This window comes from Dipodomys merriami, unplaced genomic scaffold (assembly GCF_024711535.1).
Source record: "Dipodomys merriami isolate MVZ:Mamm:240054 unplaced genomic scaffold, mDipMer1.0.p SCAF_3, whole genome shotgun sequence".
Classification (NCBI taxonomy): domain Eukaryota; kingdom Metazoa; phylum Chordata; class Mammalia; order Rodentia; family Heteromyidae; genus Dipodomys; species Dipodomys merriami.
The window spans coordinates 41,628,099-41,639,891 of record NW_027204492.1 but is presented as its reverse complement, the minus strand read 5'-3'; the positions used below and the strand labels follow the sequence as shown (position 1 = coordinate 41,639,891).

General features: G+C 42.3%; 1 protein-coding gene across 1 annotated transcript; it reads right to left on the bottom strand.

Moving 5' to 3' along the window:
- Window positions 1–3,683: 3,683 nt before the first annotated feature.
- On the bottom strand, window positions 3,684–6,589 carry LOC138839436 (thymosin beta-15A). Its single transcript, XM_070039001.1, has 3 exons — window positions 6,496–6,589; window positions 4,964–5,076; window positions 3,684–4,064 (listed from the first exon to the last, which is right to left on the bottom strand). The coding sequence occupies exons 2-3, from the start codon at window positions 5,061–5,063 to the stop codon at window positions 4,027–4,029; spliced, it is 138 nt and encodes a 45-aa protein (XP_069895102.1). The 5' UTR covers window positions 5,064–5,076; window positions 6,496–6,589; the 3' UTR covers window positions 3,684–4,026.
- Between the last annotated feature and the right edge of the window lie 5,204 nt (window positions 6,590–11,793).

Below are 11,793 nucleotides of genomic sequence, written 5' to 3'. Positions count from 1 at the left end.
AGCTCCAGGTGAATCAAATATTTTTGCCAGTCCTGGGGCTTGAACTCAAGGCCTGAGCACTGTCCCTTAGCTTCTTATGCTCAAGGATAGCACCTACCACTTGAGCCACAGCATCACTTCTGGCTTTTTCTGTTTATGTGGTACTGAGGGATCAAACCCAGGGTTTCAGGCATGCTAGGCAAGCACTCTACCACTAAGCCACATTCCCAGCCCTCAAACTTTTTAATAAAACATATCCCAAATTTGGATTCAATTCAATATGGAACTGGGAGTCCAATGGAGTCCTCTCAGAGGGTAATTATTATAGTATGGGGGCTCCTTCCATATTTCTTCCCTGGGCTTTGCAATAAGTATTAGATGGCTTGTGTGTATATGCCTACTCCCCACCCCTCTTTTTATTGATTGAGCATGAACCTAGAGCATTGTGGGAGGAAAAAGAGCTGTGATGGGCTACAGGTCATCTATTTGTCATGTGTTATGACTACCACTACCAAGCCCTATCTACCTGAGGTAAGCCATTATTAACAGCAATCCTTTAAGGCTAAAGTTATACATATTTCCACACAGATAAAAGACCAAGGACAAAGAGTCTTATTAAATTTAGGTATGTATTGGTTTAGTTCTGGGGTATTTATAAAACTCACTTGCTCTTTTCTGATTTCAGCAACAGATCATACCTGCCTATGTACATTGACAGGACAAAAGTGTGAAAACACTGACCTGTGATTTTTCAAAGGAATTGGATGTGCATAAAATACAACCATTTCATTTCAGCTGTTTTTCTTGCCCCATAACTATAACTATTACAATAAGCCTTAGTACTGTTGATTTTGCAAATAGATACAGTACAAGGTCCTAAAACTGGATCCCTGCTTATTGAAGAAAAATCTCCCCCTTACTGGTAAGGCAAGTGAATCTAATGACTAGAACAGTAACCCCAAAAATACACCAGGATGGCTATTACATACAACAAAACACTAGTTATTGTACAACACCAGCTTACTTGGCAATGCTCAAGTTTTCCTTTGAGCTGGATGCAGAAGTGATGAATCTCTCATGGATGTATAACACCACATCAATTTTTCAATTAGCACTATTTAAATGGGAGCAAATGTGGTAAATGACAGAATCAACATACAGAGATATGATATGAGCAAATGTGAATTTATCTGGATTCAGGATGGTTCCCCATCTGCATAACTTGTGGGGCAGACCCACCATGATAGACTTCAAATTAATTGTATTGTGGTGAGTCTTCAGTGCAGTCCTAGAAAACATTTTGGGTACTGAGCAAGCAGCATGTCATTGAAAGTGGCTGATTCTATTGGACAATTGTTCCAGACTAGGTGTAAAGGTATTGGTGATCAACAAGGTGTCTTCCACGGTATAAATCCTCATGCAAAGGGCCATGTATGGTGTCTCACACCTGGAATTCCAGTTACTCAGGAGGCAGAGACCAAAAGGACCATGGTTCAGGGACAGCTCAAGCAAAATTTTAGGAAGACCTCATGTCAGCAAACAAGTTAGGTATGGTAGTTCACACCTGTAGTCCCAAGTAAATGGGAGGGGTAGATAGAAAGATCTTTGTCTAAGGCATAAGACCCTTTTAAAAAATAACTAAAAGCAAAAATAGTGTGAAGAAATGGTTCAAGTAGTAGCTATCAGATGCCTAGAAAGCACACTGATCCACCTGATTTCTTGGTAGAACTTTATGCCAGAGCAAACAACATAGCTTCCACTTCCTGTAAACAGTGATGTCAGGATGTGAGCACTTAGGAGAGGGAAGATAGTATGAGGCTGCAAATATGATTGGACAATAATACCCCTTTTGTAGGAAGATAGGTAAACAGATCACAGTATGAATATACTTTGTGGACAACAGTTTTGTTTTTTTTTTTTGTCTGGGACAGGGCACTGTCCCTGAACTCTTCAGCTCAAGGCTAGCATTATATCACTTGAGCCACAGGGCCACTTGTGGTTTTCTGGTGGTTAATTGGAGATCAGAGTCTCAGGGATTTTCCTGCCTGGGCTGGCTTTGAACTGCAGTCCTCAGATCTCAGCCTCCTGAGTAGCTAGGATTACAGGTGTGAGCCACCAGTGCCCGCCAGGCCAACAGTTTTAACTGGTAGAATTGTAGGTGACTGGGTTTTGAGATCTGTGTATATGCATTTTTATTGTATTAGTCCGTGCGAGCTGCCATAACAGAATACCATAGACTGGGTAGTGTAGACAATAGGATTTGCTCACAGTTCTATAAATCCTAGGTCCACATCCATCAGGACCAGGCTCTGGGGATTGCATTTTTTCTGATATGTGGATGGGTCACCTTCACTGTGGCCTCACAAGGGAGTGCTATATCTCTTCCTCTTCTCACAATGTCAAAGGCCTATAAAATTAGAACCCAATCTTTATGGCCAAAAGAGCCTATCACCAGGTATAGTCACGGTGGAGGTTACAAATTCAATTGATGAGAAGAGGAGCTGTGGTTCAACATAGTAGAGCACTAGCCTTGAGCCAAAGAGCTCAGGGACAGCACCAGGCTCCGAGTTCAAGCCCCACAACCAACAAAAGATAAAATGTTTTTTAAAAAGCTGGGTGCTGGTGGTTCATGCTTATAATCCTAGCTACTCAGGAGGCTGAGATCTGAGGGTCACAGCTCAGGCAGGAAAGTCCATGAGACTCTTATCTCCAATAAACTACCAGAAAACTGAAGTGGCCCTGTGGCTCAAGTAGTAGAGGGTTAGCCTTGAGCCAGAGCTAAGGGACAATGCCCAGGCCCAGAGTACAAGCCCCATGACCGAGAAAAAATTCAGTTGATGAATGGGGAAGAAACAGTTCAGTCACTAGCACTTATGTTCATCGTGAAAACAAAGAGTGCTTGGCTTAAAAGTGTTCATCGTGAAAAGAAAGAGTGCTTGGCTTAAAAGATAGTACATTCTGTTCAGTGCAAGAACCAGACCAGAGGTTCATTGCTATCAGTCATTAGCCAATGTCAAATAACACAGTGTACACATTGTAAAAGACCATGTTGTGCTTAGTATGGTGTGGTAGGTTTTTAAGAAGTGATTCTTTCTTCCTCCCTTCCTTGTCCAATAGCTTCCCATTAAGGTGAAAAATACTGCAGAAGGCAATGAAACCATCTTGAATTCCAGTCCTTTTCATCTTGTGCAGCTCACTTGAGATTCCATGTTTCCACATATTCATTCTGAGTTAAGAGGGCCTACATAGCTGGGCACCAGTGGATCGTACTTGTAACCTTAGCAACTCAGGAGGTTGAGATCTGAGGATCAAGGCTGGAAGCCAGCCCAGACAGAAAAGTCCCACTGAGACTCTTATCTCTAATAAACTGCTCAAAAAGCCACAATTGGTACTGTGGCTCAAATGGTAGAGTGCTAGCCTTGAGTACAGAGGTTCAGGGACAACACCCACAACCTGAGTTCAAGCCCCAGGACTGGCAAAAAATGGGGGGCACTACATGACCTCCTCTTCTCAGATTCTCTAACACTATAGGGGAATAGCACTTAGCATTTGCCAGTCAGAACTCTCTGAACCTGGACAAAGAAAGCATTTCCCGGATGCATAATCTACTAAAGAAGTTTTTCTTCAGCCAATTTTAGTGGCAAAGAGAACTGTGTGCTTAATTTCATTCCTTCATCAAGAATGAACCACTGGAAGACCATGACTATATTTATTATTTTAATGTTATAATTGAAATGAAAATCAACAAGCTGCAAAAGCATTCAACTTTTTAATGATTATGAAGCAATGAAGGCACCTACTAGATTAAAGCTGTCTTGCTCTGTTACACACAAGGGTCATCAATGGTGAGATTACTGTGATGTGCATCTGCTGTCTGGAATTTCAGTTTAAAAACAAATTTAAGGGAACTTGGCTATTGCTGACCTCTTAGTCAGGAAACAATAGTAGGGAAACCATCTGCAGGTGCCTTAAATTGCTACATATAGGTTTATAGAAACAAGCCTCCCAGGTGGTGTTGCCGCTTGCTCTTGTAGGGACATCCTCATTTTAGGATGTTTGGATACACTCCTTCTCCTGCTGGATAGCTAGGGATAAAAACAAACAAGAAGTCAGTAAGAGAACGTTTTCCTAGGATTAGTTTCAGATTCTTGCAAAAGAACTCTTCACTACCAGACTGGAGGGTATAGCTTTGTAGTAGAATCTTCACTTGGCAAGCACAGGGCCGTGGGTTTCATCCCCAGCATCGTAAAAAGTATTTTGTCAGTAACTGAAGGTTGCCATACATGCCACATGAATATTCATGAGGCTCCACATCAACTTGATTTTTATCATTTGAGGCAGATTTATGCTATTTCCACTTTTTCCATGGACTACATGGGTTTGAAAATAAATGAAACACTTTCTTCAAATTGATCGTTAAATAATATGCAATTATACTTTCATACTTTCAGATAATTTTGACTGATTTTGGAACGCTCGGAAAATACTGACCTAACAAAAACTATTGTGCAGCATCTGTGACTATTCTTAAAGAGTTTGTTCAAAAATGTATAACTTGAGAGCAAAACTGACCCCATGAGTCTGGAAGCCTTAAGTGTACTCCAGATCTAAACTTTGCCATCCATCTTATGTGTGATTGAGTGAAGGGTATCATGTTTTTTTACAAAAGGGATGAGATCACAGACTCAAATTTGGAGATGCAGAAAAATACCAGATGACCAAAAGTGGACAAAACTAAGGTTTTGAGTTTTTCCAAGGTTAATTTTAATGAGATTCAGTAATTTTACAAGAAATTCATTTTCTTCTTCGTCCTTACTACTAGGGCCTCTCAGGTAATGGTCAATTTGATATTTTAACTGCTGCATTAAACAAAATGGTATTCTAATGCTCACTTTGTGACAATATTTATTAGAAAAAGGTTTATTTACAGAGCCTATCAACTTTCCCCATTGTTTCTCTCAACCAGAAATCCCCCATAACTTACTTTCCTTTGAGGGAAGGGTATTTTTTTCCTCAGTATTAGTTTTCTTCAATTTTGATCGGTCAAACTTCTCCACTTCGGACATGTCTGGTTTATCACTCATCTTGAGTAAGAGGCTGAAAAAAACCACAATTTATAAAGTCATCTAAGAAGAACTTCCATTAGACCAAGAGGTAACAGTAAAATGTCTTAATAGCAATGTATATTTTTCCTGATGATTTTTAAGAGGAAAATAGTCAACAAACTTTACAAAGATATGGTCATTATTAAAATATTTTAAATTCCCACGTCATTAGACTATTACTGGTAGGCAGTAAGTGATAGTAGATGAAGATGCATTAGAAATCAAGATGCCCAATCAGCCCGGAGCCAATATGTCTGACTTTAAAAAATCACAGCAATGGTAAAATGGAGGGGAGAGAAGCACATGAGCAGACAGGGATATGCAAACAAGAAAGAAGGTTAGGAGGAGGAGGAGAAAGGGGAGAAAGAGGGGGGAGGGGATTACCAGAAGGAATGGATTGTATTTTAACAGGGTGCATAACTATTTGAGTATGTTCACTTTCTATTCAATTACGTTTTATTTTGCGCTTTCCGATAGAAAAAGAGCAACACAATTGGGCTTATTTCTACTTTAAGTGTCCAAAGACAGTAGATTAAGATGCTACAGTAAAAGGAGGTATTTAATTCAGCATAACCAATTACACGTCAAGCAATCTTGGTGTCATTGGTTTGTAAATGCTATTAGAAAGAACAGCTAATTAGGATCTGACGTGAGACTTTAGCAGAATGAGTTGTCTCATTTCACCCTTCTTGGTACCGGTAAGAGGCAAGAAGGTAAGCTGCCTGGCTGTAGGCGCGAGACGTTTGGTGACCACCAATCATTCCGGGTTTGCTCAGAAGAGACAATAGGAGCCCACACACACCAGAGGGGAAAGCTCTGTCCTCTGCGTGCCTCGCCCCACCCTGGTGGGAGAAGGCAGGGCCAGTGCCCAGGGTAGAGTGGAGAGGACCCCAAGCAGCCACAAGTTCCAAACTCGCCCCGTCCAGTCAAGGCTGCCCCAAGAGACTTGTTTCTGCGATCAGACGCCAAAGGCAACGCTGGCTAACCTGGGATTAACAGAATCATGGCAGGGCGGGCGGTCAGGAGCAGTTTGCGTACATTTCAAAGTACCTGTTATCGCTGTCGTGTGCCTTAGCACAATGGGGGTGAAGAAGCCAAGGGCCAAGACCCCGAAAGCCTTCCAGAGTAGCCCCAACCCTCCTCCGGGTCCTCCCCGTCTGGGAACTGCAGAGACGCGGCTGGACGGCTCCGGCCGTCCGGGGACCCCCGGGAGGCTCAGTATCCTTAACTGAAAACCTGGAGGCTGCGCCCCGAGGAAACAAAGGCGCGGCCTCTCACACGACCCACCCGCCGCGCAGCCGCGAAACATCGGCCCGGACCGCCGCCTCCTCCTCCCCAAACCCCGCACATGCCCCGCGCGCGCCCTCCCGTCCTCACGGTCCCCGACTCCGACCGGACCACGCGTTCTCACCTGGAGGCCTGGTGGCTCCCGCGAGGACGCTGGCAGAAGTAGAACGCTGGCTGGCTCGGAGCCGGTTGGGAGCTGAGCGGTTCCGCGCGGGTCTTTTTAAGTCCTGTAGCAGGCCACACCCTCAGGCCTCGCCCCAGACCTCTCCGATTGGACGGCGGATCCCGGGCCCTTCGGTTCCTCCTCCCACGGCGGCAGCTCGGAATCTCCGCACCCCCTGCTACACCCTCACCCCTGCCACTCGCTACCCGGCTTTAAGACGCCATTGAAGACCCCGCCTCGGACTCGCCCGGGGAGAACCCAAGGGAGAGCCGACTTCCTCTCACCGATTCTGCCTAGGGGGTCGGTATTTCCCTGGAATCAAATGCTTTCAAGCACTCTCCGCTTTTTTTTTTTTTTTAATAGAATGTTGAGATGACCGTGGTACGGACGCGAAACTCAGTGATCTCGGTCCCAATCCTTAGCCTGGCAGAAAAGCAGCGATGCTGCTCATGGTGAAGGTGGGGGGTACGAGTTCATCCACGCCCGCAGCTGGACATCTCTGTGAAATGATGCAGTCCTATGTAGAAGACACATTTCTCACTTTCGCTTCCACTAAAATTTGATATCAGACAAATTACAATAATCATGGGAGAATCTGCCGAGACTATCTTTATCCCTAATCGTTAGCATGTTTCTTGGTTGACAGAAAGCACTGAAGATTGAGTCTCTACGTTGAAGTTTAAAAAAATCATGGTAGTGCACAATTTTAGACAGCAGAAACTCCTACTGCCCGTTAAAGGAGGAAAGTTAAAAATCTGGTATTTTGGTTACTTACTGAAGGTTTAGTGTCATTTTCTGGGCACTCGTCTAGACTATACCCCGTTTAAGGCAAAATGGAAGTAAAGTTAAGTCTCAGTTGCATCCCTCATTTTCCATATGGCTCGTGTATGGTGGTTTTAGACCTACAACAATGAACAGGGATGTCATCTTTTCCCCACCTCACTCCACCCTGTTGTATACTCTTGTGACACTGGTTTCAGAGTTTTTTATGCTGGTTGGAAAGACTCAAAACAGAAACATACACACATGGTCAGTCCAATCTCTGCTTCCCACATACCAAGGATCACAGACATGAACCACTATGGCCCAGTGAAAAATTTTAATGGAACAGTTTTGGAGGACACAGTCCATTCATTCTACAAATATTTATTGAGCACTTACATGTGGTGCAATTATTTAGGCACTGGAAATAGAGTGGTGACTGAAAGGGATTCCCTTATACATTAGGTGATGGAATCTGTTTTGTTTTTTAACTCAATATTGTTCCCAGGGGGCTGGGAAGGTGGCTCAGTGGTAGAGCGCTTGCCTTGCATGCCTGAGGCCCTGGATTCGATTCCTCAGCACCACATAAGCAAAAAGAAAAAAGCCAGAAGTGGCGCTGTGGCTCAAGTGGTAGAGCGCTAGCCTTGAGCTGAAGAGCTGAGGAACAGCGCCCAGGCCCAGAGTTCAGGCCCCACGACCGGAACCCCCCCCCCAAAAAAAAAACTGTTCCCAGTGCTACGTCCACAGACTAGCCTTCCCCCGGGGGGATCTTCCAGAACTTCTCCAGCCCCACATCTTAATCTAAATATGAAAGCCCACTCCCCCACCACCCTCTCAGGTGATAGGCTCTGAGAGACTGGGCAGGAGATGCTCCAACAATAGGTTCCCCCCCCCAAGACTTGCACTGTAAACTTGTGAAACTCTGAACCCTCAAGCTACCTACGACCCTGGCCTCGACCCTTTTTAACCCTCCAGTTCCTCAAGACCCTGCCCCCCAGCCCTTACCCTATTTAAGTCCGTCCACCCCGACCCTGTCTTGCCTCCTTGTCTCCTGACTCTCCTAAGGTCACCACAGCATCTCCCTTGAACTTTCCATTAAAGTTGATCTGGTCTGTTGAGTTCATATTCTGCTCTTTCTTTATGATTTAGTTTCTTAATGATTCCTTTTGACTTCATTTCTTAACGTTAGGGTTGTTTGTATTGAAAGTCCCAGGAAATGAAGTGGAAAAACTAGGGACAGGTGGAGAGGAAAACCTCAATCTTTGGCATATTAAGCTTGGAATGCCTGGATCTCAGTGAAAATGCTAAGTAGGCAGGTGAATAGATTCCCTGTGCTATTTTTGCATTGCATTCACAATTTCTCTCCAATCTCATCACCATCGACTTAAGGACTGCTATTTACTTTGTATGGGGGGAAGGTGTCTGTGCCTGTACTGAGGCTTGAACTTTAGGCCTTGTGTTCTCACTACGCTTTATTGCTCACAGCTGGTCACAGTTTCCTTCTAGTGTTTTGCTGGTTAATTTGAAATGAAGTCTTGCAGATTCTTCTTCCTTGGCTGGCTTCAAACCATAACCCTCCAGTTCTCAGGTTCTGAATAGTTAAGGAAGCAGGAATGATTCACTGGTACCTGACCACTGTTCACTTTTTGAAAACCTAATGAACTATTGGTAACTTTATATTAATGATGAATATATCATCAAAAGATAGCCACACAAGCTGATTTCTTTTTTCTGATTTCTTAACATACATATTTTTCTCTTGAACAAAATAAGAAAGCATTACCTGTAAGAAGCCCATGAAAGTCCTATTTGTGAGAATCCTTTTGCTGTCAGTAATTTATTTAAAAAATTAGGCAACTAATAAAAATACAGCAAAGATATGTTAATCACTGTGAAGAATTATGGTACATTAGGAAGCATTAAAATTAGAATATCAAAAATTTTTATTTTAAAATTTAATAGTTTATTCTTTGTGGTGCTGAGAATTTAATAAAGGACCTTGCACATGCTAGGAAAACAATCTACCACTGAGCTATAGTTACCTTTGCAGAATTTAAAATATGCAGAATGATTTGCAGAAAATGGACACTGTATCTGGTTTCTTTGTACATAGTGATAATAGTTAAGAAGCTCTTAAAGGGCTGGGAAGGTGGCTCAGTGGTATAGAGCGCTTGCCTTGCATGCATGAGGCTCTGGGTTCCAATCCTCAGCACTACATAAGCAGAAAAAAAAAGCCGGAAGTGGTGCTGTGGCTCACGTGGTAGAGTGCTAGCCTTGAGCTGAAGAGCTGAGGGACATTGCCCAGGCCCAGAGTTCAGGCCCCATGACCGGACCCCACCCCCCAAAAAAAGAAGCTCTTAAAGAACAAGACTGGGGTGAGAAGACTTTCCTATCAGATACCAAAATTTATTTCAAAGTTACCATAATAAGCTAGGCATGAGTGGCTCATGCCTGTAATCCTAGCTACTCAGGAAGCTGAGATCTGAGGATAGAGGTTTTGAATCATCCTAAACAGAAAATAATCTGCAAGATTCTTATCATCAAGTAACTAGCAAAAAGCCAGAAGTGGAGGCATGGCTCAAGTAATAGAGCTCCAGCCATGAGTGAAAAAGCTGAGTGCTCAGAGACTTGAGTTCAGGTCCCCATGCTAAAAGAAAAAAATTGCAGCAATAAAACAGTGATGTGTTGGCATGAGGTTAGACAAATAGACCAGTGAAATAGAGCAGACAAAAATAGTCCCAAGAACAGTTCATATTTGACAGAGGCAGTATTATAAAGGAGTGGGAAAGGAAAAGCTTTTCAACAAATTATATTAGGACACTTGAATATATATATATATATATACATATACATATATATCATTATATAACAAAAATGAAAATAGACATCTATCCTTACATTTTACACAAAAGTCAATTCAAAGTTTATTAAAGACCTAAATATGAAAGGTCAAACTATAAAAATTTTAGATGTTAATCTGTATGACATTGGGGTCAGAGAAGGATTTCCTTGGTGAGGACACAAACAGCATTTATTATAAAAGAAAAGATTAGTAACTTTGACTATATTATACCTAAGAGGTCTACTTATGAAAACAAACTGTCGGGAATATGAAAAACAAGCAAACAAATGAGAACACACACATACAACACATACAGAACAAACGACTAAAGTTAAAACAAATAACTACCACAAATTAATTTGAAAAATTTACACAACCCAATAGAGAAAAACAGTGACTATTTTGGATAAAAGCTTCAGGAGGAAAGAAATCCTAATGTCCAACGGACATATATAAAGATGCTGAACATTATTAGTAATTAGGAAAATGGAATTTTGAAATGCTTCTGCATAGGCAAAAGTTAAGCCTGATAATAGCAAGTACTTTCCAGCAGGTGGCACAATGGGAAAGGTTAAGTATGAATTAAGTATGAAGTTAGGTACTATCTCATTAAGGTAAAGGTGCCCGTACTACAAAGACCAGTAGTTGTATTTTTAAGTAAATACCCTAGAGACACCTTCATTTGTGTGAAGTATCAGGAACATTTAGAGTGGTGATGTTTTGTAGCAGTTAAATTTGGACATTTCAATCAGGATATTCCTCAAAGCTATCATGGAGAATTGGTTGTTGACCACTTGGTTGTTACCCACTGGCCAGACACTGGTAGCTCATGCCTATAAACCTTGCTATTCAGGAGTCTAAGATCTGAGGGTTGCATTTTGAAGCTAGCCTGAGCAGGAAAGTCTGATAGACTCAGCTTCAATTAACCAGAAACACTTTAAATCATATTAGATTACTGTATGATTTAGGAATCATACCCAGCAAAAGGTCTGTATATTTTCAATACAAATGTAAGTGTAATTTCCTCCCATATACTTTTTTGTCGGTCCTCATGGCCTGGCTACTGTCTCTGAGCTTTTTCACTCAAGACCTGTGTTCTAACATTTTGAGCCACAGTGCCACTTCTGGTTTTCTGGTGGTTAATTGGAGACAAGAGTCTCAAGGACTTTCCTGCCTAGGCTAACTTCAAACTGTGATCTGCAGATCTCAGCCTCCTGAGATTATAGGCGTGAGCCACCAGCTCCCAGCCCTCTCCCAAGGTATTTTCTATCTACAACTGGTTGAATGTGAGGACATAGAACTTGTAGATAGGGAAGACTAATGGCAGCCTCCTAAGCCACCTGGATCTGCACATATGGATGGTCACCAACAGCTCTTTTGGATTGACTTTGTTATCAAATACTCTGGTATCATATTGCCAACTATGGCATTCAATGATGAATTTCTATTGCTACATACAATAAGACACATTTGGTTTTGTGAGGGGACACAAGTGGAAGGCATTATCATCTATAAGGACAGAACACGTGTCAGCTTGGAAATTCTCAAATTTCCATAGTTGAAACAAATGGTATAACTATGCTATGTGATTCCAATGTGAAATTTCAGTTTCCACAGTGGTTAGAACAACAACCATGGAGTTGGGCACCAATGGC